This window comes from Pan paniscus, chromosome 20 (assembly GCF_029289425.2).
Source record: "Pan paniscus chromosome 20, NHGRI_mPanPan1-v2.0_pri, whole genome shotgun sequence".
Lineage (NCBI taxonomy): Eukaryota > Metazoa > Chordata > Mammalia > Primates > Hominidae > Pan > Pan paniscus.
Genome location: NC_073269.2, coordinates 46,976,075 through 46,999,354, shown reverse-complemented (window position 1 = coordinate 46,999,354; position 23,280 = coordinate 46,976,075). Strand labels below are relative to the sequence as shown.

Here is a 23,280-nt window from a genome sequence, read left to right as displayed (position 1 = left end):
TCTGAATGTTCTGTTTATTGGGGTGTTGTCATGGGTAGGAGGCTCAGCAGAGCCATTCTGCCTCCTGCTTCCCAGTACTACCCCGTCCAGCAACTGCCTCTCATATAAATAAGTATCAAGATGGTCAGTAGAAAAGGAGAGCATCTCCTCAGCCCTGGAAGACAGTGTGGGAGCTTCAGCTTAAGGAAGAGGTAGGTGCCTGTCCGCCAGCCCAGCCTCAAGGGCCAGGAAAACCTGGCTATGGGTGCTGGAGTGGCCGTTAGCCACACCCCAGGGTTCTACAGTCTTTGGTTTGGATCAGGCTGCAGGCCAGGGTCCTGGCTGGCAGCCCCACCCACCCTGCGCCTCTGACACACACCCAGCGCTTTTCCCTGCAGGGGCCCGGGATTGGATGGGGCCCTCCTGAGTGCAGCAGCTCTGAGTTGCAAGGGGAGGCCCACTTTCCCAGCCTCTGAACCTCCTTTCTGCCACTGCAGTTTCCTGGGAGAAAGGAGAGAGAAGCCTGGGGGTCAGGCAGGAGGTGTAAGTCCTGAGGCCGGATCTGGTGCACAGAGGAGCGAGGTACTGTCACAGTGCTGGCACAGAAGCTGGGATGTGGCTGTGGTTTGGGTCTGCAGGTCGTCAGCAGAGTCCGCTGAGGAACACGGAGGATCCCACAGGGCCACGGCAGGGCAGGATACCGCCCAGCGGTATCAGCCCTCAGGCCGCATCCAGTCCCATGGGGTCATGCCCTCTGAGCCTCTTGTCGCTCAGCACTCAAATGGCTCCCTGGTGAAGACATGGACTGTCACTCTCCCCAGATGGTCCAGCAGCGCCTGCATCTGTTCACCAACGATGCCTGACCCTCTGAGGCGCCACAGATGAGCCTGACCCAGTCCCTGGCCTCAGCCAGCTGGCAGCCTGGAGGCTGACAGGCAGGTTAGAAGTGATTCGTGTGTCCACAGGCACCCTGTCACACCATACCCTGTGACATGTGAACTGAATGCTCTCAGGGCAGCCCCCCAGAAGCCTTCCCGGCAGATCGGGGGACCCCGTTCTGGTTTTTCTGACTCACTGCCTCATCACCTTCCTTCCAGGTCCCCAAAACCCCTGCATCATGATGGGGCCAGGTGCTACCTGGTCTCCCAAGGCCCTTCAGACTTTTCCACGTTGGTCTCGTGTGGCACATGACACAATCTCTCCCGTCCCTGGAGGCCAGCTCCCCCATGGCCAACCTCAGGCCTCCCATGGCATCTCAGGGCTCCTCCAGCCAGACTGGCGCCATCCAATTAACCTGATGGTGGCTGAGCAGCTCAGCTCTGTGCCAGCCCCTGCAGGAGGCTGATCATGTTGTCCAGGCCCCAGAGGTAGCCGTCCTCACGGTTGCCCTCAGCCCAGGGCAGCCTGTGGCTGAGCGTCTGGTGGTCGGGCAAGGCCACCGTCTTGCCGAAGTCTATCATCCAGACCTTGGCCAGGCCGGTGTGGTCGTGCACGAAGAGGAGGGAGCTGCCTACCACCTGCCGGGGGAGAGACGGGAGGTTAAGGGAGGAGCAGGCACTGGCCAAGGTCCCTTCCTGACAGGCAGCAGAGCAGGGTGATTGACAGCATGAACCCTGGAGCCTGGCTGCCTGATTCATATCCTGGCTGTGCCACCTCCTGTCTGTGCAGCCTTAGGCAGGTGTCTTAACCTCTCTGTGGTTCTGCGTCCTCGTATACAAAGTGAGAGTAATACAGTTAGTCTCCCCAGTCCGTGGTTTCATTTTCTTTGGTTTTAGTTACTCTCAGTCAACTGCGATCCAAAAATATTAAGTGGAAAATTCCAGAAACAAACAACGTGTAAGTTTTAAGTTGCACATTGTTTTAAGTACTGTGATGAAATCTCGTGCCATCCTGCTTCGTCCCACCTGGGATGCGAATCATCCCTTTGTTCAGCAAGTCTATGCTGTATCCGCAACCCACCCACTAGTCACCTAGGAGCCATCTTGGTTATCAGATCGAGAAAACACAGTCTATAGTTCAGTACTATCCACAGTTTCCGGCATCCACTGGGGGTTTGGAGGAGATCACCTGAGGATAAGGGGTCGACTGTAGGATCATTTACCTCAGAGGCTGCTGGGCATATTATATGTAGGAATTAATCTACATTAAGTGCTTAAGACAGTGCTTGGTACATAGCAAATACACAGCAAATGTTCAGTGTGAGGCATAATCAAAATGCACTGCAGCCTTGACCTCCTGGACTCAAGCCCTCTTCCTGCCTCAGCCTCCTGAGTAGCTGAGACTACAGGTGTGCACCACCATGCCTAGCTTTGCTTTTTTTTTGAGACAGAGTCTCACTCTGTTGCCCAGGCTGGAGTGCAGTGACACAATCTCAGCTCACTGCAACCTCTGCCTACTGGGTTCAAGCAATTTCTGGCTAATTTTGTTGTTGTTGTTGTTGTTGTTGTTGTTGAGACAGAGTCTCACTCTGTTGCCCAGGCTGGAGTGCAGCGGCACAATCTTGGCTCACTGCAAGCTCCACCTCCCGGGTTCATGCCATTCTCTTGCCTCAGCCTCCCAAGTAGCTGGGACTACAGGCGCCCGCCACCACGCCCGGCTAATTTTTTGTATTTTTTAGTAGAGACGGGGTTTCACTGTGTTAGCCAGGATGGTCTCGATCTCCTGACCTCGTGATCTGCTCACCTCGGCCTCCCAAAGTGCTGGGATTACAGGCATGAGCCACCGCGCCCAGCCAATTTTTGTATTTTTAATAGAGACGGGGTTTCGCCATGTTGGCCAGGCTGGCCTCAAACTCCCGACCTCAAGTGATCCGCCCGCCTCAGCCTCCCAAAGTGCTGGGATTACAGGCATGAGCCACTGCACCCGGCCTTTTTTTTTTTTTTTTTTTTTTTCAAATAGAGACGGGGTCTTGCTATGCTTCCCAGGCTGGTCTTGGCACTCCTGGGCTCCAGCAATCCTCCCACCTCAGCCTCCCAAAGTGCTGGTATTACAGGTGCGGGCCACAACGCCCAGCCCCTTTTTATATCTTTGACCTGTAACTCATCAATGGTTTCCCCTCCATGCACCTGGACCCCGACACCCATACATCCACCCATGGAAGCCAGGGCTCGCACCTCATGGGTCTTGAAGAAGGGGGAGATCTCCAGAGCTTCACGAAGTTCTTCTAGGCGTGCCACGTACTTTTGCTGTGTGACAGGGAGCATTCTTTGGTTAGCATGGGGACTTTGTGGGGCCTTGCCCACCTTGAGCTCTGACCTCACCCCATTCCCCCAAAGGAGCAGGCAGGCTCTAGCCAGGATGGAATAGGGGAGCCACGGGGAAGACAGGGCAGAGGAGTGAGGGCTTGGATTCATCAAGGTGGCATGGAGAAGAGTGGTGGATTCCATGAATTTCCACTCCCATCCGGAGGCGGAGTCTGTCTCCAGACCCCTCGATCCAGGCTGGGTCACATGACTTGCCGAACGGCAGAAATGATGGTGGCCATTCTGAGCCCAGGCATCAAGAGGCCTTGCATTTTTACTTGTTCTCTTGGCCCCCTGCCTCCACTGTGAGAACAAGCCCAGGCCATCCTGCTATCGAGAGACGTGCGGCCAAGTCATGAGCCAACCGGCAGAGCTGGGAGCAGGGCCCCCTGGACCAGCCAGCCTTGCCAAGCCACCAGCTGACCTCAGACTGAGCAAAGCCAGCCAGTATCAGTCCAGCCCCACCCAAAGCAGAAGACCACTGACTCTGGAGCAAGAATAAATGGTGGCTGTCTTAAGCTGCTACATTCTGGGACATGGGTGTCCCACTCACCAGGATGACGTGGTCTCCATCCACGAAGTCCTCCAGCACTTTTGTCACCTGCTCCAGTGCCTGCGTCTTCTTGAAGTTGGTGTTACAGGTCCCATCTGCCTTCTGTAGGGCAGGGTATGGAGGGGCAGGGTCATGGGCTTTTCCTTCCCACGCCCAATACCCAGCAACCTCAAATACCTCCCAGGAGGCCGGGGGCGGTGGCCAAGACCAGCCTGGGCAACACAGCAAGACCCCATCTCTATTTAAAAAAAAAAAAAAATTCTGGTGTGGTAGTATGCACCTGTGGTCCCAGGTGTGGGATCATGCCTATAACCCCAGTGCTTTGGGAGGCCGAGGCGGGAGGATCACTTGAGGTCAGGAGTTCACAACCAGCCTGGCCAACATGGTGAAACCCCGTCTCTACTAAAAATACAAAAAATTAGCCAAGTGTGGTGGCGGGCGCCTGTAATCCCAGCTACTCGGGAGGCTGAGGCAGGAAAATCGCTTAAACCCGGGAGGCAGAGGTTGCAGTGAGCATTGATTGCACCACTACATTCGAGCCTGGGTGACAGAACAAGACTCTGTCTCAAAAAAAACAACTTCCCGGGGCCATCCACCTGCCTGCACACTTGCTGCCAGAGGAGGAAGCCAGCTTACCTGCCCAGCCCAGCTCAACCCAGCCCCAGGTCACATGCCTGAGCCCCAGTCCTTCCACACCCTTCCAACCTTGAACCTCCTGGTTGAACCCATCTAGGAAAGTGGGCTTTGGAGCAGGGTGGAGCTGGCTGTGAATCGTGACTCTGCTCTTTTCTTTTTTTTTTTGACAGAGTCTCACTCTGTCACCCAGGCTGGAGTGCAGTGGTGTAGTCTGGGCTCACTGCAAGCTCCGCCCCCCGGGTTCATGCCATTCTCCTGCCTCAGCCTCCTGATAGCTGGGACTACAGGCTCCCGCCACCACGCCTGGCTAATTTTTTGTATTTTTAGTAGCAACGGGGTTTCACCATGTTAGCCAGGATGGTCTCGATCTCCTGACCTCATGATCCGCCCGCCTCGGCCTCCCAAAGTGCTGGGATTACAGGTGTGAGCCACTGCACCTGGCCGTGACTCTGCTCTTTTCTAGCTGGGCAGTCTTAAGTCATTTCAGCTGCCTCAGCCTCAGTTTCCTCATCTGGAAAACGGGAATTGTGTTGGTGTCTACTTGCTAAGGCTGGTGTAAGGATTAGAGGAAACCAGGTGTGTAGGATGCACAGCACAGTGCCTGGCATATAGTTATTTGAGACTAATGAGACTAATGTTATCTGTTATGTTTCAGTAGGGCTCAGAGAACCCACCTAAGTCATCTGCCACACTGTGCCAGGTGCTATGTGGGCACTTGGCAATAGGGAGTAACACAACAGACACAGTCAGATGAGGGAGCAGACACTGATTAAGATGATCAGAAAGGAAGATAAGAATAATGAAAGAGTATAAGGAGCTATGAGGAGGTGAAGAGGGGACCCTGATCAGTAGAACAGAAATCAGGGAGGGCTTCCCTGAGGAAGCAAAATTTGAAAGGAGACAGAAAAATGACTGAGAATCAACCAGACCAGGGGGCACAGACGGAAGAGACCAGGGTGTGGTGGCACGCACCTGTGTCCCAGCTACTCAAAAGACTGAGGTGGGGGGATCACTTGAGTTTAGGAGATTGAGGCTGCAGTGAGCTGTGATCGCGCCACTGTACTCCAGCCTGGGGGATGACAGAGTGAGACCCTGTCTCAAAAAAAAAAAAAAATAGAAGAGCATTCCTGGCAGAGGGGTGCAGAGGCCTTGTGGCAGGAAAAAGCAAGCCTATTTCAAGTAAATGTAAGTGCTTCACTGTGCCTGAAGGTACACAAAAAGAATGAGAGGAATGAGAGGTTGGGCGTGGTGGCTCACGCCTATAATCCCTGCACTTTGGGAGGCTAAGGCAGGCAGATCACTTGAGGCCAGGAGTTCAAGATCAGCCTGGTCAACATAGTGAAACCCCGCCTCTCTTAAAAATACAAACATTAGGCCGGGCACAGTGGCTCATGCCTGTAATCATCCCAGCACTTTGTGAGGCCAAGGCGGGTGGATCACAAGGTCAGGAGTTCAGGACCAGCCTGGTCAATATGGTGAAACCCTGTCTCTACTAAAAATACAAAAATTAGCCAGGAGCGGTGGCGCACACCTGTAATCCCAGCTACTTGGGAGGCTGAGGCAGAAGAATCGCTTGAACCCGGGAGGCAGAGGTTTGCAGTGAGCTAAGACTGTACTACTGCACTCTAGCCTGGGCAACAGAGCGAGACTCTGTCTCAAAAAAAAAAAAAAAAAAAACAATTAGCCAGGCATGGTAGTGCGTGCCAGTAATCACGTCAAGTCAGGAAGCTGAGGTGGGAGAATCGCTTGAACCCAAGAGGTGGAGGTTGCAATCAGTTGAGACTGTGCCATGGCACTCTAGCCTGGGTGACAGAGCGAGACTCTTTCTCAAAAAAAAAGAAAAGAGAAGAATGAGAGAGAAGAGGCTAGATCCTAGAGGGCCCTACAGGCTATGGAACTTCGCTTCAAGGTACTAGGGAGCCACAGAAGGGTTTCGAACAGGAGAATGGCATGGTCAGATCTGCAACAGGCATTCTCATACATTGCTGGTGGGATGTGCAGTGGCATAACACCGAGAGCGGAAGTTTGGTCATCTCTCGCAAATTTCCCATGTCTTTAAGCTTTGACCCAGGAGTCCTGCTTCTGGAAATCTACAGCTTAATCTGCATACTTGCAAAATGTCTTATATACAAAGTGATTCTTTGAGGCCTGCTAATGGCAAAAAATGGAAACAACCCAGGTGTCTGTCTATAGGGGACCAGGCACAGTCACAAAAACAGTGTTACATAGCTGTGGGGGAAAAAAAAAACAGAAAAAGGAAGCTTTCTATGGAATGATGTGGAAAACTCTGCAGGGTGTTACTATTAAGTGAAAATAGCAAAGTACCAATCAGTATGCGTACTGAGGAACATTTCGGATCTACAACTCCATTTACTGGCACTAACAGGAAGAAATACAAGAAACTGACAAAGTGGTTCCCCATGAGCAGGTAGAGGGATAGAGGGACAGAATGGGAAGGACAGCAGCAGAGTTGGGAGAGAAATTTCTCCACATTTACCCTTTTATAATATTATTTTGACTTTTGAACTGTGTGACTAGCTATTCAAACAATTTTTTTTCTTCTAGAAACAGAAGCTCCCTATGTTGGCCAGCTTAGTCCTGAACTACTCCTGGCCTCAAGCAATCCTCCTGCCTTGGCCTCCCAAAGTGCTGGGATTACAGGCATGAGCCACCATGCCTGGCCTATTCATACAATTATATTTAATTTGACAAAGAAAAAGGAATGCAAGAAAGAAAAAGAGAAACCTTCTCCATAGCTGGGGAAAGGGATCCCTCCAGCTCTTGTGCTGCAGGGAGACCAGGGCCAGGATGCCCAGGGAGACAGAGGCAGGAGAAGATGGGGCTGGACTAGGACATGACCATGGAGAAGGAGAGGAGGAAAAGATGGACTCAGGAGATGCTCAGGCAGACGGATAAACAGAACCTGGGCTCTGATGGGTATGGAGGTAAGAAAGAGGCTGGGCTTCCCCAGCCCCAGCCTTTCATCCCACGCCGTCTCCTGCACTCTCTCGTGGCTTTCCCCAAGAAGCCCTGCCTGGGATCTGGCTATAGGCCTTCCCGGGACAGGCCAGGCGGTTCCTGGTCCTCACCTTGATGCCCTCGATCCGGAAGCCCAGGGTAGAGGTGGAGCTCATGGTTTCCCTCCACTGCATGTAGCGGGGCTTGGTGACTGCACCCTGGGCATGCTCCTCAGGGGTAGGGGCCCCAGGGTCCACAGCCACCATCTTCTCATACATGTCCTTCCGGGGACGGGGACGTTCCCGTGCCTTCACTAGCTCCTCTTCCAGATAGGTCCTGAGCACACAGAGGATGTGACAAAGGAAATTATGTAGAACAAACTGGAGGGCTTACCCTTCCTGATATTAAGACATAAAGCCACAGTGTGGCACAAGAATGGGTAAATCAACGCACAGAATACAACAGAGTCCACAAAGACACACACGTAGAGTTGTGCAGTTATGACAAGGCACTGCAATTCAGTGGGGAAAGGGAAGTCTTTTCAATAAACAGTGCTGGGTCAACAATCCATATGGAAAAAAATGAACCTGATCCCTACCTCCCACACACAGAAACATTAATTCTATCTGGAATGTAGGTCTAAATATGAAATCTAAAACAATAAAGCTTGTAGAAGAAAACATAATATTTGCATGATCTTGGAGTAGGAAAAGATTTCTTAAACACAATGAAAAAAACTGACAAACTGGACTAAATTAAAGGTAGGGCCAGGTGCAGTGTTCACATCTGTAATCCCAACACTTTGGGAGGCCAAGGCAGGAGGTTCACTTGAGCCCAGAAAGTCAAGATCAGCCTCGGCAACATAGCGAGACCCGGTGTTAGTTACAATGTATATCGGTTTCCCTCTATGGTTCCTGGCTGGTAACTCTCATAGCCCTTGTTACAATCTTTTTTTTTTTTTTTTTTTTTTTTGACGCCCGCCCGAGCTAGAGTGCAATGGAATGGTGGTGATCTCGGCTCACTGCAACCTCTGCCTCGTGGATTCAAGTGATTCTCCTGCCTCAGCCTCCTGAGTAGCTGGGATTACAGGTGCCCACCACCACATCTGGATAATTTTTTGTATTTTTAGTAGAGATGGGGTTTCACGATGTTGGCCAGGCTGGTCTCGAACTCCTGACCTCGTGATCGGCCTGCCTCTGCCTCCCATTTACAAGTGTGAGCCACTACGCCCAGCCTTTTTTTTTTTTTTTTTTTTTTTTTTTTTTTTTTTTGAGATGGAGTCTTGCTCTGTCGCCAAGGCTGGAGTACAGTGGCGTGATCTTGGCTCACTGCAACTTCTAGGACCTCCCGGGTTCAAGTGATCCTCCCACCTCAGCCTCCTGAGTAGCTGGAATTACAAGAGTATACCACCACACCTGGCACATTTTTGTATTTTTTTAGTAGAGTCAGAGTTTCACCATGTTGCCCAGGCTTGTCTTGAACTCCTGGCCTCAAGTGATCTGCCTGCCTTGGCCTCCCAAAGTGCTGGGATTACAGGCATGAGCCACTGCGCCCGGCCACAATCTTTTGTTATAATTTTAGGTGTGTTAGATCTCAGAAGCTGGCTCAAGAAACCAAAATCTCTGACCTCCTCCTGCCCTCCTTTCACCTGCCCCAAGGCAGGACTCTAATCTTTCCCCACCTTCCTGACTGTGGGTCTTAGGACCCTCCCCAGAGAGGATCCCACCCTATACTCTGGGGGAAGGAATGCTGGTGTCTTAAAGCCTCCATAAAAACCCAAGGATTAGGCTGGGCATGGTGGCTCACACATCTAATCCCAGCACTTTGGGAGGCCAAGGCGGGCGGATCAGGCCACTGCATTCCAGCCTGGGACACAGAGCAAGACTCCCTCTCAAAAAAAAAAAAAACCCAAGGATTGGGCTCAGGAGCTTCCAGATAGCTGACCCTGTGGAGGTTCCTGGAGCGTGGTGCGCCCAGGGAGGGCATGGAAGCTCCGTACCCCTTCCCCCATACCTTGCCCTACACACTACCTTGCCCTACACTTCTCTTCATCTTTTGCAGTATCCTTTGTAGCAGTACCCAACCAGGGACTGGTTTTGTAGAAGACAATTTTTCCCACAGACTGTGAGGGGGATGGTTTCTGGATGAAACTCTTCTACCTCAGGTCATCAAGTATCAATTAGATTCTCATAGGAACATACAATCTAGATCCCTTGCAGGCACAGTTCACAATAGGGTTCGCCCTCCAGAGAATCTCCTGCCCGCTAGTCTGACAGGAGGTGGAGTTCAAGCGGTAATGCTCGCTGGCCTCCTATGGTGGGGCCCCGTTCCTAAGAGGCCATGGACCGGTACTGGTCTGCGGCCCAGGGGTTGGGGACCCCTGCTTTATATTAAACCAGTAAAGGTAAGTAAGTGTCCCCCTGAGTTATTTGAGCCACTCCAGCAAATTATTTGAACCCAAAGAGGAGGACATGGGAACTCCAACTTGGAGCCAATCAGTCAGAAGTTTCGAAGGCCTGAACTTATAACTGGTGTCTGTAACTGGGGGGCAGTCTTGGGGACTGAGTCCCCAACCTGTGGGATCTGACACTATTTCCAGGTAGATGGTTTTAGACTTGAATTGGAGGACATCCAGCTGGTGTCCGTTGCTTGGTGTGTGGGGTTAAAAAACCTAAACATTTGGTCACAGAAGTCTTCTGTGCTGTCATTGTTGTGGCAGTGGTGTGAGAACGGAAAAGCATGGATCCAGAGCTTTTCCTAAATAGCCTGTCTCTACAAAAAATTGAAAATTAGCTAGGTGTGATAGTATGCGCCTACAGTCCCAGCTACTCAGGGGGCAGAAGAAGGAGGATCACTTGAGCTCAGGGGTTCAAGACCAGCCTGGGCAGTACAGGGAGACCATGTCTCTATAAAAAATAAAATATAGCCAAGCCTGGTGGGACATACCTATAGTCCCAGCTACTCTGGAGGCTAAGGTGAAAGGACCGCCTGAGCCCAGGAGTTCAAGGCTACTGTGAGCTATAATCATGCTCCTTCACTTCAGTCGGGGCAACAGAATGAGACTCTGTCTCAAAAAAGAGTAATAATACAAATACTATTTTGTTTATAAAAATATGTTTATCAAAAGACTACTAAAAGAATGAAATGGGAGAGTTGAAGACTATGTGTGTGTCTGTGTGTGTGTGTCTGTGTGTGTGTGTCTGTGTGTCTGTGTGTATACAGCCTCCCAGAGCGTTGGGATTATAGGTGAGAGCCACTGAGCCCAGCTGGAGAAAGCAATTAGAGTTCACTTCTTGCAGACTGGGCGTGGTGGCTCACGCCTATAATCCCAGCATTCTGGGAGGCCGTAGTGGGTGGATCATCTGAGGTCAGGAGTTCCAGACCAGCCTGGCCAACATGGTGAAACCCCATCTCTACTAATAATACAAAAATTAGCCAGGTGTGGTGGCGGGCGCTTATAATCCTAGCTACTTGGTTTACACAGGAGAATCACTTAAACCCAGGAGGTGGAGATTGCAGTGGGCCGAGATCGTGCCACTGCACTCCAGCCTGGGCGATAGAATAAGACTCTGTCTCAAAGAGGAAAAAAAGGGATCCTATTCCAAACCCATCGGAATGGTTTAAGTTAATAAAACAGACAGTACCAAGCACCGGTGAGAATCTGGGACGACTGTAACACTCATACATGGTGGTGGGAAGGTACACTGATACAACCACTTTGAAAATGGACTTGGTGCTATTTTCTTTTCTTTTCTTTTCTTTTTTTTGAGACAGGGTTTCACTCTTGTTGCCCGGGCTGGAGTGCAATGGCTCAATCTCAGCTCACCGCAACCTCTGCCTCCCAGGTTCAGGCAATTCTCCTGCCTCAGCCTCCTGAGTAGCTGGGATTACAGGCATGCGCCACCATGCCTGGCTAATTTTTTGTATTTTTAGTAAAGACAGGGCTTCACCATGTTGGCCAGGCTGGTTTGGAACTCCCAACCTCAGGTGATCCACCAGCCTCGGCCTCCCAAAGTGCTGGGATTACAGGCGTGAGCCACCGCGCCCGGCCAGGCCAATATTTTCAATAATGCCCACCCCCTGCCCTCCATCCCTGCCCCAGGGCTGCCCCAGCCCCACCTGCTGCCCATCTTGCAGTCCATAATGGAGGGGCCCTCAAAGTCAGCCAGGAGGTCTTCCATCTGGTTGAAGGTCTGGCCATCCTGCAGCACCATGCCATAGTAGGCAGGCACGAAAGGTCGCAGCGGGTCTTTCATCAGCTGCTCCAGGCTGCGCTGCTCACACTGACAGAAACGTTTCAGAATCCGACCATCCTCTCCTGCCTGGAAGTTCCCTAAAGGTGGTAGAATAAATGAGAGGATCAGGAACTGGATCAGGAAGAGAACCTCCCCCCAGCTGCCTGTTTGCATCAGATCCTGGCCACCATTATCTTGCCTGACCCTCCTGCAATGCTTTCTCTCCCTGCAACTTTTTTTTTTAATGATTTTAAGATTTTATTTTATTTTTTTGAGATGGAGTCCCACTCTGTTGCCCAGGCTGGAGTGCAATGGTGCGATCTCGGCTCACTGCAACCTCCGCCTCCTGGGTTCAAGCAATTCTCCTGCTTCAGCCTCCCAAGTAGCTGGGATTACAGATGCACACCACCAAGCCCAGCTAATTTTTGTATTTTTAGTAGAGACAGGGTTTCACCTTGTTGGTCAGGCTGGTCTTGAACTCCTGACCTCAGATGATCCACCCACCTTGGCCTCCCAAAGTGCTGGGATTACAAGCGTGAGCCACTGTGCCCAGCCCGCAACTCTTAAAAGTCTTGCCCAGGGGTTGGTAAGGAAAGGGCAAATTTCTGTTCTCTGTTGCTTAAACCAAGTCCTGTTCCCATCACAGGATATCCTCATTTGTTTTGTAATTTTTGATTGTACACATGTGATCATCTGTGGGAATTCTGTGAGATCTAAGTCCAGAGCGTCACTCTCCAGAGTGGATTTGCTTTTGCTGCTGCCTGGAATCCCAAGGTGCTAACAACCAGGGACTATTTAAGTTAATTTATAGATCAAGCATTTCCTGGACCATGCAGAGTGTATAGATTATAATAATTCTAATTTCTTCTTGTGGCCAGCTGTATTTTCAGATTATATTTTCTTTTTCTTTTTTTATTTGAGAGGATCTCACTCTGTCACCCAGGCTGAAATGCAGTGGCGCAATCATAGCTCACTGCAGCCTCAAGCTCCTAGATTCAGGTGATCCTCCCATCTCAACCACCAGAGTAGCGAGGACTACAGGTGTGCACCCCCACCACTCCCAGCTAATCTAAAAAAAAAAAAATGTGTAATGTCGGGTTGGGGTAGAGTTGCTATGATGCCCAGGCTGGTCTCGAACTCCTGGCCTCAAATGATCCTCCCATCTCAGCCTCCCAAAGTGCTGTGATTATGTCCAGCCTGGATTACATTTTCCAAAGTTGGCTACAACAGTATCTCCTGATCACAGTGGGTCTCAGACCCATTCCTGATCCTGCTCTTATAGAATTTTCCCATCAAGGAGTATACTCTTAATTGCTCTCCCAAGCTGGGTGCAGTGGCTCATGCCTATAATCCCAACACTCTGGGAGGTTGAGGCAGGAGGATCCTTTAAGGCCAGGAGTTCAAGGCTGCAATGAGCTATGATTGCACCACTGCGCTCCAGCCTGGGCAACAGTGAGATCTTATCTCAAAATTAAATGAATAAATAAAAAATAGATTGCTCTCCCATTAAATATGGGAGGGTTTATGGCAGAAGTGCTACTGCATGACTTCTGTTGGCAGAGACACTTACCTTCAAGGTAGTCCTGAGCTGTCTTGTTAGAAATCTGAGTACTCTGAGGCCACCATACTGTGAGGAAGCTCAAGGAGCTACATGGCAAAGCCACGTGGCAGCCCCATCTGAGACCCCAGCCAATAGCCAGCATCAATCACCAGGCATGCAAGTGAATGAACCTCCAAAGTTTTCAGCTTGTAGCCTCCAGGTGTCCCTAGCTAAGTTCCCAGATATTGTGGAGCAGTGAAAAGCCATCCCTGCCATCCTGTCTGAATTGCTGACCCAAAACTTCTGAGGTCAATAAAATGATTGTTTTATTCTACTAAGTTTTTTTTTTAACCATCACTAAGTCTTGGGGTTTTTGGGTTTTGTTTTGTATTTATTTTATTTTATTTTATTTTATTTTATTTATTTTTGAGACAGAGTCTCACTCTGTCACCCAGGCTGGAGTGCAGTGGTGCTGTCTCGGCTCACTGCAACCTCCGCCTCCCGGGTTCACGCCATTCTCCTGCCTCAGCCTCCCGAGTAGCTGGGATTACAGGCGCCCGCCACCATGCCCGGCTAATTTTTTGTATTTTTAGTAGAGACGGGGTTTCACTTTGTTAGCCAGGATGGTCTCGATCTCCTGACCTCGTGATCCGCCTGCCTTGGCCTCCCAAAGTGCTGGGATTACAGGCGTGAGCCACCGCCCCTGGCGTATTTATTTTTGAGACAGGGTCTCACTCGGTCATCTAGGCTAGAGTACTGTGGTGCGATCAAGGCTCACTGCATCCCAGACCTCCTGGACTCAAGTGATCTTCCCACCCTCAGCTCCCAAGTACCTGGGACCACAGGTGCATGCCACCATGCCCAGTTAATTTCTTTATTTTTCGTAGCGACAAGGTCTCACTATGTCACCCAGGCTGGTCTCAAACTCCTGGGCTCACGTGATCCTCCCACCTCAGCCTCCCAAAGTGCTAGAACTACAGCCATGAGCCGCTGTGCTCTGCTGAGTTTTTTGTTTTTTTAATAAACTCAGCAATAGTAACCAGAACACATATACATGGCAAACTTGTGTTGACACAGTTTTAGGGGGCCTTGCCTTATTTCCAGGTCAGATCTAAAGACAAACAAGGCAGACAAATTCTCTTACTGTCTCCATTTGCCAATGGGCACAGTTTTCTAGTCCAGCCTGCTGCTGGTTTTTGCAAATAAAGTTTTATTGGAATACAGACACACTCATATGTTTACATAGTGTCTATGGCAGCTTTCCTGCTGTAACAGCAGAGCTGAGTAGCTGCAACAGAGACCATAAGGCCCACAAAACCTAAGATATTTATGGCCTAGCCTTTCAAAAGAGCACTATATGCCACCATTGTGCTACTCTGTGCTGCAGGCATTTGCAAGGTCCTGGGGGCAAAATGTTACAGCTGCTACTTACTGAAGGCCTGCTATGCTCTGAACACGCAGAGAAGGCAAGGAGTGATCATTTCCATTCATAAGAGTCCTGTGCCTCAATCTTTTTTTTTTTTTTTTTTTTTGAGACGAAGTTTCGCTCTTGTCACTCAGGCTGCAGTGCAATGCTGCGATCTTGGCTCACTGCAACCTTCACTTCCCGGGTTCAAGTGATTCTCCTGCCTCAGCCTCCTGAGTAGCTGGGATTACAGGTACCCGCTACCATGCCTGGCTAATTTTTTTATTTTTAGTAGAGAAGGGATTTCACCACATTGGCCAGGCTGGTCTTAAACTCCTGACCTCAGGTGATCCACCCACCTCGGCCTCCCAAAGGCCTGGGATTACAGGCATGAGCCACTGCGCCCAGCCAATCTTTTTTTAAATCTTTTTTTTTTTTAATTGAAACGGGGTCTTACTATATTGCCTAGGTTGGTATTAAACTCCTGGGCTCAAGCGATCCTCCTGTTTTGGCCTGCCAAAGTGCTAGGATTACAGATGTAAGCCACCGTGCCTGGCCTCAATCTTTATATACATTTTGATTTTAACTCTTCGGTTAATCCTGCAAGGAAGGTAAGGTTATCTCCACATTAACAGATGGGGCAGCTGAGGCCCAGTAAAGGAAAGTAACTTGCTCAAGGTCACCCATGAATACAGAGCAGAACTAGGGTTTGAGCTCAGGTCCGTCTGAAGCTCCCTCTCTCCACCGGAATAACAAAGAATAGCCCTCTGCCCTGACATACGAAGGGCCAGGCCCAGGCCTAAGCACTGCCCATAACAGTCCCATAAGGTGGGGACTGTCACCAAGCCCATCACTAGGTGGGGGAACTAAACTACAGAGAACATCCCTTTCCCTGGCCCAGGAGACTCTGCCCAGCTCTGTCCACCACCACCCCACTTACCAGCATGTCCAGAAAGCTGGACCCAAGGGTAGTGTTTTCGGAAGGAGACCACAAAGGGTGAATACTTCAGAACTGTCTTCAGCTTCTTCCAGGGTTTGCTCTGTAGGGAGCAGAGCAGGGTGGGGTCAGGGCCAAGGCCAGGGAAGGCAGGGGCTAGAGGTGCTGCCATGAGAGGGAACGAAAGGGGACCTGCAGTCTTTCCAGGGCCAGGGGCTTCCTGGGATCACTGTTCCCAGGCTTGTTGGGGTGAGTGAGCCCCACTTAGTTCAGCAATCACATGATCGCCCAAAGGCCTCAGCAAGATAGGGGAAATTCTTTGCCCATTTCTCCCCTCTGTCATCACTTTCTTTGTATCTATGTCTCTCTGTCCTTCTCTTATGAGTAAGGATCTTATGAGTAAGGACAGGCTAGGTTTTGTTGTGGTTTAACAAACAACCCTTACATCTTCCACTGCACATACACAGTTCCAAATGTTTTTTTTTTTTTTTTTTTTTTTAATTGAGACAGGGTCTCTGTCACCTAGTCCAGAGTGCAGTGGTATCATCTTGGCTCACGGCAACCTCTGCCTCCGAGGTTCAAGTGATCCTCCTGCCTCACCCTCCGAGTAGCTGGGACTACAGGTGCATGCCACCATGTCTGGCTAATTTTTGTATTTTTAGTAGAGATGGGGTTTCACCATGTTGCCCAAGCTGGTCTTGAACTCCTGACCTCAAGCAGTCCACCTGCCTCAGTCTCCCAAAGTGTTGGGGTTTCAGGCATAAGCCATTATGTAGGGACCAGTGTCAAATCTTGGAAGCCCCATCTCTGTCCCTAAACCAGGTCAGACCTTTTGGGGAAAATTATAGAGGCAGGAGTTGATGGATGGAGATGGACCACAGAGAGAGACAGAAACAGAGAGGCAGATGACATAGTGATGACAGAGAGACAGAGACAGCGACAGAGACCATGGCAGTCATGACAGCTGTTCACCACATAGCTCCAGCTATTAGTTCAGGGACGTCCCTGCCCTCCTGAACTGGGGATTGTTGTTTTTTGTTTGTTTTGTTTTGTTTTAGAGACTGGGTCTCACTCTGTCAGCCAGACTGCAGTACAATGGCACCATCATAGCTCATTGCAACCTCCAACTACTGGACTCAAGCGATCCTCCCATCCCAGCCTCCTGAGTAGTCAGGACTACAGGCGTGTGCCACCATGCCCAGCTATTTTATGGCATCTTGCTATGTTGCCCAGGCTGGTCTTGAACTCCTGGCCTCATGCAATCCTCCCATCTTGGTCTCCAAAGTGCTGAGATTATAGGTGTGAGCCACCACACCTGGCCTTGCTTTGGCCAATTAACTGGGAGCAGAAGTGTCACTTTCGGGTAGGAGCCTTAAGAGCCAGTTTATGACTCGCCACGTTTGTTCCCCTGTGGGTGAGGGAGTAAGAAAAGAAATGGAAGCTCCCTCAGCCTGGGACCCTGAGTGAAGACAGCATGAAGCAGAGCCTCTGACCCACTACTGACCTGTGACCAATGTGTAATATAAAGCAAAATAATCCTTTGTTGTTCTAAGTCACTAAGATTTGGGGGCTCTTTGTTACTGCAGAAAATCCTGACCTACCCTGACTAATACAGAGACAGGTATAGAATTGCTAAAAGATAAAGAAATAGGCCGGGTGTGGTGGCTCTCACCTGTAATCCCAGCATTTCGGGAGGGTGAGGTGGGCAGATCACCTGAGGTCAGGAGTTTGAGACCAGCCTGGCCAACATGGTGAAACCCCACCTCTACTAAAAATACAAAAATTAGCCGGGCGTGGTGGTACACACCTGTAGTCCCAGCTACTCAGGAGGCTGAGGCATGAGAGTCGTTTGAACCCGAGAGGCAAAGGTTGCGGTGAGCCAAGAACACGCCACTGCACTCCAGCCTGGGCGACAGAGCAAGACTGTCTCAAAAACAAAAAAAAACAAAACAAATATAGGAAGACTAAAAGAGAGAGATACAAAATAATGATGAAAAGAAAAAGATGAACAGAAGTAGAGAAAGAGAGAGAGAACAAAGGAAACCACAAAAGCAGCGGGTACGATGGCTTACGCCTGTAATCTCAACACTGGGAAACCAAGGTGGGAGGACCACTGAGCCCAGGAGATTGAGGCCAGCCTGGGCAATATAGCAAGACCCCATCTCTACAAAATGTTTAAAAATTAGGCCGGGCGCAGTGGCTCATGCCTGTAATCCCAGCACTTTGGGAGGCTGAGGCAGGGGGATCATGAGGTCAGGAGATTGAGACCATCCTGGCTAACACAGTGAAACCCCATCTCTACTAAAAATACAAAAAATTAGCTGGGCATGGTGGCGGGCACCTGCAGTCCCAGCTACTCGGGAGGCTGAGGCAGGAGAATGGTGTGAACCTGAGAGGCGGAGGTTGCAGTGAGCCGAGATCGTGCCACTGCACTCCAGCCTGGGCGAGAAAGCGAGACTCCATCTCAAAAAAAAAATTAAGAATCAGCTAGGCGTGGTGGTATGCACCTGTAGTCCCAGCTACTCAGGAGGCTGAGGTGGGAGGATCACTTGAGCCCTGGAGGGTGAGGCTGCAGTGAGCAGTGATTGTGCCACTGCATTCCAGCCTGGGTGACCCAGTGAGACCCTGACTCAAAAAAATAAGAAAGAAAGAAAGAAAACCAGAGAAGCAAATAGAAAACAGGGTTTTCGTTGTATCATGCCGACTAAACTATGAGCTTTTTGAGACAGGGTTAGTGTCTGATTCATGAACACATACATTCTGCACCCCACAAGCATGTCAAGTTCCTTAGCAAGTACTGGAAGAGTGGGTCACCTCCAGAGAAGGAAACTGTATGGCTCATCCCTCTCCTACCCCAGGATCAGGGACGTGTTCATCTCTCCCGCCCCCTCAGAGCCCAGCTACCTCACAGACATCTCTTTGACAGTGGGAAGGTTAAGAGGGAGTCAGGGTTCAGGAAGGGCTAGTCCCTCCCCAATCCAGCTGCCGGCCCTGGGGAAGAGATGATTAATAAAGGTTCCTGTTTACTAAGTACCTGGAACATTCCAGGCACAATGACAAAGACTCAGTGTGCCACAACCTACTTAATTTCTAAAAACACAACCCCAGGGAGATTATCATCTCGGTGTTACAGAGGAGGAAACAGAGGGTCTGAGAGGTGAAGCCACTTACCTAACATCACCCCACACAGCGCTGGGGTTCTAGCTCTGGTGGATCCCAGTGCCTTGGGGCTTATCCCCTACACACTTGCTGGACTACAAGCTCATGATGGCAGAGACTGGGGTTGTCATGGTTATGATTATGTCCCCAGCACATGGCCTGGCACATGACAGATGCTCCAGAAACATTCTTTGATGCTTGGACTGAAGAATGTTAGTTGAGATTTTTTTAATAGTAATTTTTTTTTTTTTTGAGACAGGATCTCACTCTGTTGCCCAGGCTGGAGTGCAGAGGTGTGATCTTGGCTCACCGCAACCTCTGCCTCCCAGGCTCAAGCAATCCTCCTGCTTTAGCCTACCGAATAGCTGGAAAACAGGCATACACCACCACATCTAGCTAATTCTTTTTTCCTTTTAGTAGAGATGAGGTCTCACTATGTTGCCTAGGGTGGTCTCAAATTTCTGGGCTCAGGCAATCCTCCCACCTCAGCCTCCCAAAGTGCTGGGATTATAGGCATAAGCCACCACACCTGGCCCCTTAATCATAAACATAATATCTTCTCTCTCTGTTTTATGTTAGATCCGGGCCGGGCACAGTGGCTCATGCTTGTAATCCCAGCACTTTGGGAGGCTGAGGTGGGTGGATCACCTGAGGTCAGGAGCTCAGAACCAGCCTGGCCAACATAGTGAAACCCACTCTCTACTAAAAAAAAAATTAGCCGGGCGTGGTGGCGTGCGCTTGTAGTCCCAGCTACTTGGGAGGCCGAGGCAGGAGAATCACTTGAACCCGGGAGGCTGAGGTTGCAGTGAGCTGAGATCTCGCCACTGCACTTCAGCCTAGGCAACAGAGTGAAACTCCGCACTGCGCCCCCTCCAAAAAAAAAAAAAAAAAGTTAGATCCAATGGTTTATCTGGGCTTTCTCGGATTTTTTTCACAATGGTCTCAGCTTATATGCCCCTTCCTCCAGGAAGCCCTCTCTGATACCCTGTGTCTGGCCAGTGACCTCCTTCTGGGCTCACACATCCTCCTGACCACTCTGAACTGTGACTGTCGGCTGATTGGTCTGTCTCTTTCATGGGCCTGGGAGCTCCATGAGTGTCTTGGTCACTGCTGTTTCCCCAGCAAAGCTAACATAGGACCAAATACATGGTAGGGGCTTAGGGAGTGATTTTTGTCTCATTAGAAGAATAGGATAGCACACCTGTAATCCCAGCACTTTGGGAGGCTGAGGCAGGAGGATCACTTGAGCCCAGGAGTTCAAGACCAGCCTGGGCAAGATAGCAAGACCCCATCCCTACCAAAAAAAGAAAAAGAAAGAGAACACAATTTTAAAAAAAGAAGGACAGGATGGTGAGAAGGAAGGAAGGAGGAAAGGGAGAAAGGAAGCTGAGCCTTTACGGTCAGAGAGGATTTCAAAATTAAGGGAGAAGGAAGCAAGGGTATGCTGGGCAGTGGGAATGGCTTGAGCAATGCGTGGAGGCAGGACAACAGAAGAATGTTCAAGGAACAGTGTGTACTCAGGCCTAGTTACAGCAGAGGGGGTCAGGAGGAGGGAAGGAAGTCGATTCTGGGAAGGCGCCTGGAGACCGGAGGCTCCAAACGCAGCACTGAGCCCCTGACTGCTCTCAGAGAGGGCACCTGAGCAGACAGAGCTGGGCCATGGAGGCAGATTCTGGAAGGATGAGAAAAAAACTGGAGATAGGGAGGCCTGGGAGGGAGACAAGTTAGGAACAGATCTACACACTGCAGGGTTTAAACGATGGGTTTGAAACTCAGCCAGAACTGAGTTAGAATCCTGGCTCTGACTTGACGTGGCCAACCCTAAGCAAAGAATCTCACCTCTCTATGCCTCAGCTTCCCCATCTGTTTTTTTGGTTTTTTTTTTTGTTTTTTTTTTTGAGACTGAGTCTTGCTCTGTCACCCAGGCTGGAGTGCAGTGGTGCAATCTCGGCTCACTGCAACCTCTGCCTCCCACATTCAAGCGATTCTCCTGCCTCAGCCTCCCAAGTAGCTGGGATTACAGGTGCCCGCCATCACACGCCTGGCTAATTTTTGTATTTTAGTAGAGACAGGGTTTCACCATGTTGGCCAGGCTGGTCTTGAACTCCTGACCTTAGGTGATCCCCCTGCCTCGGCCTCCCAAAGTGCTGGGATTACAGGCTTGGGCCACTGAGCCTGGCCCCCATCTGTTGAATGGAGACAATCTCAGTGCTGTCGTAAGGACTCAGAGTTAACACATACAAAGCCCTTAATTAAGATAGATGCTGTTTTAAGATAAAAAATGACAGAAAAAAAATTGACAAAAAAGACCAAAAAAAAAAAAAGAAGAAAAAACTTAAAACAGTGTCTGGTGTACAGTAAGGATTAGAATTATTCGATCTGCATCTTGCAAGGTGTATATCCTTGGACAAGTGACTTGAATTCTCTGTGCCTCAGTTTCCTCATCTGTAAAAGGGGATAATAATAGTATCTACCTCAGCCGGGTGCAGTGGCTCATGCTGGTAATTCCAGCACTTCGAGAGGCTGAGGCGGGTGGATCACTTGAGGTCAGGAGTCTTGAGGTCAGCCTGGCCAACATGATGAAACCCCGTCTCTACTCAAAATACAGAAATGAGCCAGGTGTGGTGGCGGGCACCTGGTGTCTCAGCTACTCAGGAGGCTGAGGCAGGACAATCACTTGAACCCGGGAAGTGAAGGCTGCAGTGAGCCGAGATGGCACCACTGCCCTCCAGCCTGGGCAACAGAGCGAGACTGTCTCAGAAAAAAAAAAAAGTATCTACCTCATTAGGGTTGCTGCGAGGAGTGAGTTAATAAAAGCACAGCACTTAGCACAGGGCTAAACATGAGTGAGTGCTAATTGTTGTTGTTGTTGTTATTATTATTATTATTATTATTATTATTATTCACCCACTTCCAGCTCAGCTGTTCTGAGATGCCAAGGAAGTGAGAGGGCAGGCAGAGAGAAAAAAGCAATGGGGCCCAGGAGGGTCAGCCCCTGCACACAGGCACAGGCACGTCAAGGCAGGTCTGTCTCTCACAGCTAGGGCCACATGTGTGAACACGTCCCCAAGGAAGGCATGTGGGGTGAAGGGGGGCTCAGAGCAGACTCCAGCCAGGGGCCCCAGAGCAAAGAGAGGCCTCAGCAGGCAAGCTGGCAAGCTGATGGACTCCGGACTCGGCTCCCAGCCCCACGTGAGGCTCTCCAGTTTCACACCGGCCTCTGCTCTGTCCCGCCCTCCCTGAACCTGCCCGGCCGGTCCTCCTGATTCACCAGGGGAGAGCCACACCCAAGCTGGGGGTGACGGTGGACAAAGTAAACAAGAGTGTGCAGGGGGCTCCTTGGGGATGTAGGGGTCACAGGGGAGACCAGGTGGGCTCCCGGCTAGGCCAAGGATCCTTTGGCGTTTGGGGTCACACAGCCCTTTTGCGAATCTGATGCAAGCTGGGGGAATCGCTTTGCTCCCTAGAAAAATGTACATACAAATAGGCTAAGGGGTGGTGAAGGTTTGTGACCCTTTAAGACAGCCACAGGCCCCAGATTAAGAAATGTGGGGTAGAAAGTGCACCCTGCCTGTCTCCCTATCCCAGTGTTCTTCAGATTCCAGAGGATTAGACAGATGTCAGACCGTCGCTGCAACAATGTATGTGAACACGCACGGCAGGCTCCTTAGTCCTACAATTTCAGGGGTTCCTGGGCCCCATAAAGTCGGTCAGTGGCCCTCCATTGTAGACCCCCAGGAGTGGAGACAGTGCAGGAAGGGGAAAGGCGAGAATTAAGAAGGGGTGCCTGGAGTGAATTAGTAACCTGGCTGTCAGAGGGAGGAGGTCAGTGGATGGAAGAGGTTCCTGGAGCTGAAATTGCTGGTGGGCAACTAAGAGTAAATGGGTAGAGAACTTCCTAAGCAAAGGCGGAGGAATAAGGAGTTTTGCGTGATGTGGCTCAAGGGCAGGATGGGTCCCACTCACCCCAGACCTGTCCTCGGGATCGCTGGCACCTCCGCCCCCGGCCACCACGTCATCCTCAGACTCGTCGAAAGAAGAGGCAGAGGAGAAGCCGCCGCTGCCCCCCTCAACCCGGGAGGGGGGTCCCACTGGCTGGGCCTCAGGCTCAGGGGTCTCAGGGGTGATGATGAGGCGGGGCACAGGGCACAGGGGGCTACACTTCAGGTGAGAGTACAGGTGAGTCACCAATTCCCCAGGCTCTGGTTCCTCTAATGGGCCATCCTCAGGCTCTCCCAAGAGGCAGTCTGTCCCAGGTGCTGTCTGGGAACCGTCAGTGCTAGGTTGTGTCCAGGAGCCATCAGTATCCTGTTGTATTTGGAAACCACCAGTGCCAGGCTGTTTCCTGGCTGCTTCAGTATCCTGTTTTTTCTGGGAGCCATCAGTATATGGCTCTGTCCAGGGACCTTCAATATCCTGTTGTGTCCTGGAGCCATCAGTATACAATTCTTTCCAGGAGCCATCAGCACTTGGCTCTTTTGAGGGACAGGCTCCTTCTGGGTGAGTCTGGAGGCTGGAACTGTTCTGGTGGGTCCAGAGGTTATCAGCCCAGGACCTGACCCTCTCTGGCTGAGTCTGTGACCCATGCGTTTCCAGCTCTGTCCAGGGCCCATGAACCCCTGGCTGTGTCCAGGGG

General features: G+C 50.6%; 1 protein-coding gene across 1 annotated transcript; it reads right to left on the bottom strand.

Annotated features, from left to right (window-relative positions):
• On the bottom strand, window positions 1-22,745 carry ITPKC (inositol-trisphosphate 3-kinase C). The gene is made up of 6 exons (XM_063600303.1): window positions 22,611-22,745; window positions 11,488-11,701; window positions 7,500-7,704; window positions 3,775-3,876; window positions 3,093-3,164; window positions 1-1,496 (listed from the first exon to the last, which is right to left on the bottom strand). The coding sequence occupies exons 2-6, from the start codon at window positions 11,622-11,624 to the stop codon at window positions 1,293-1,295; spliced, it is 720 nt and encodes a 239-aa protein (XP_063456373.1). The 5' UTR covers window positions 11,625-11,701; window positions 22,611-22,745; the 3' UTR covers window positions 1-1,292.
• Between the last annotated feature and the right edge of the window lie 535 nt (window positions 22,746-23,280).

Coding starts and splice junctions, on each gene's coding strand:
- ITPKC (XM_063600303.1), bottom strand. CDS start 11,624: ATGAAAGACCCGCTGCGACCTTTCGTGCCTGCCTACTATGGCATGGTG. Junction 7,705..11,487: donor GACTGCAAGATGGGCAGCAG/GTGGGGCTGGGG, acceptor CTGTGTGCTCAG/GACCTATCTGGAAGAGGAGC. Junction 1,497..3,092: donor CCTTCTTCAAGACCCATGAG/GTGCGAGCCCTG, acceptor CTCCCCCGGCAG/GTGGTAGGCAGCTCCCTCCT.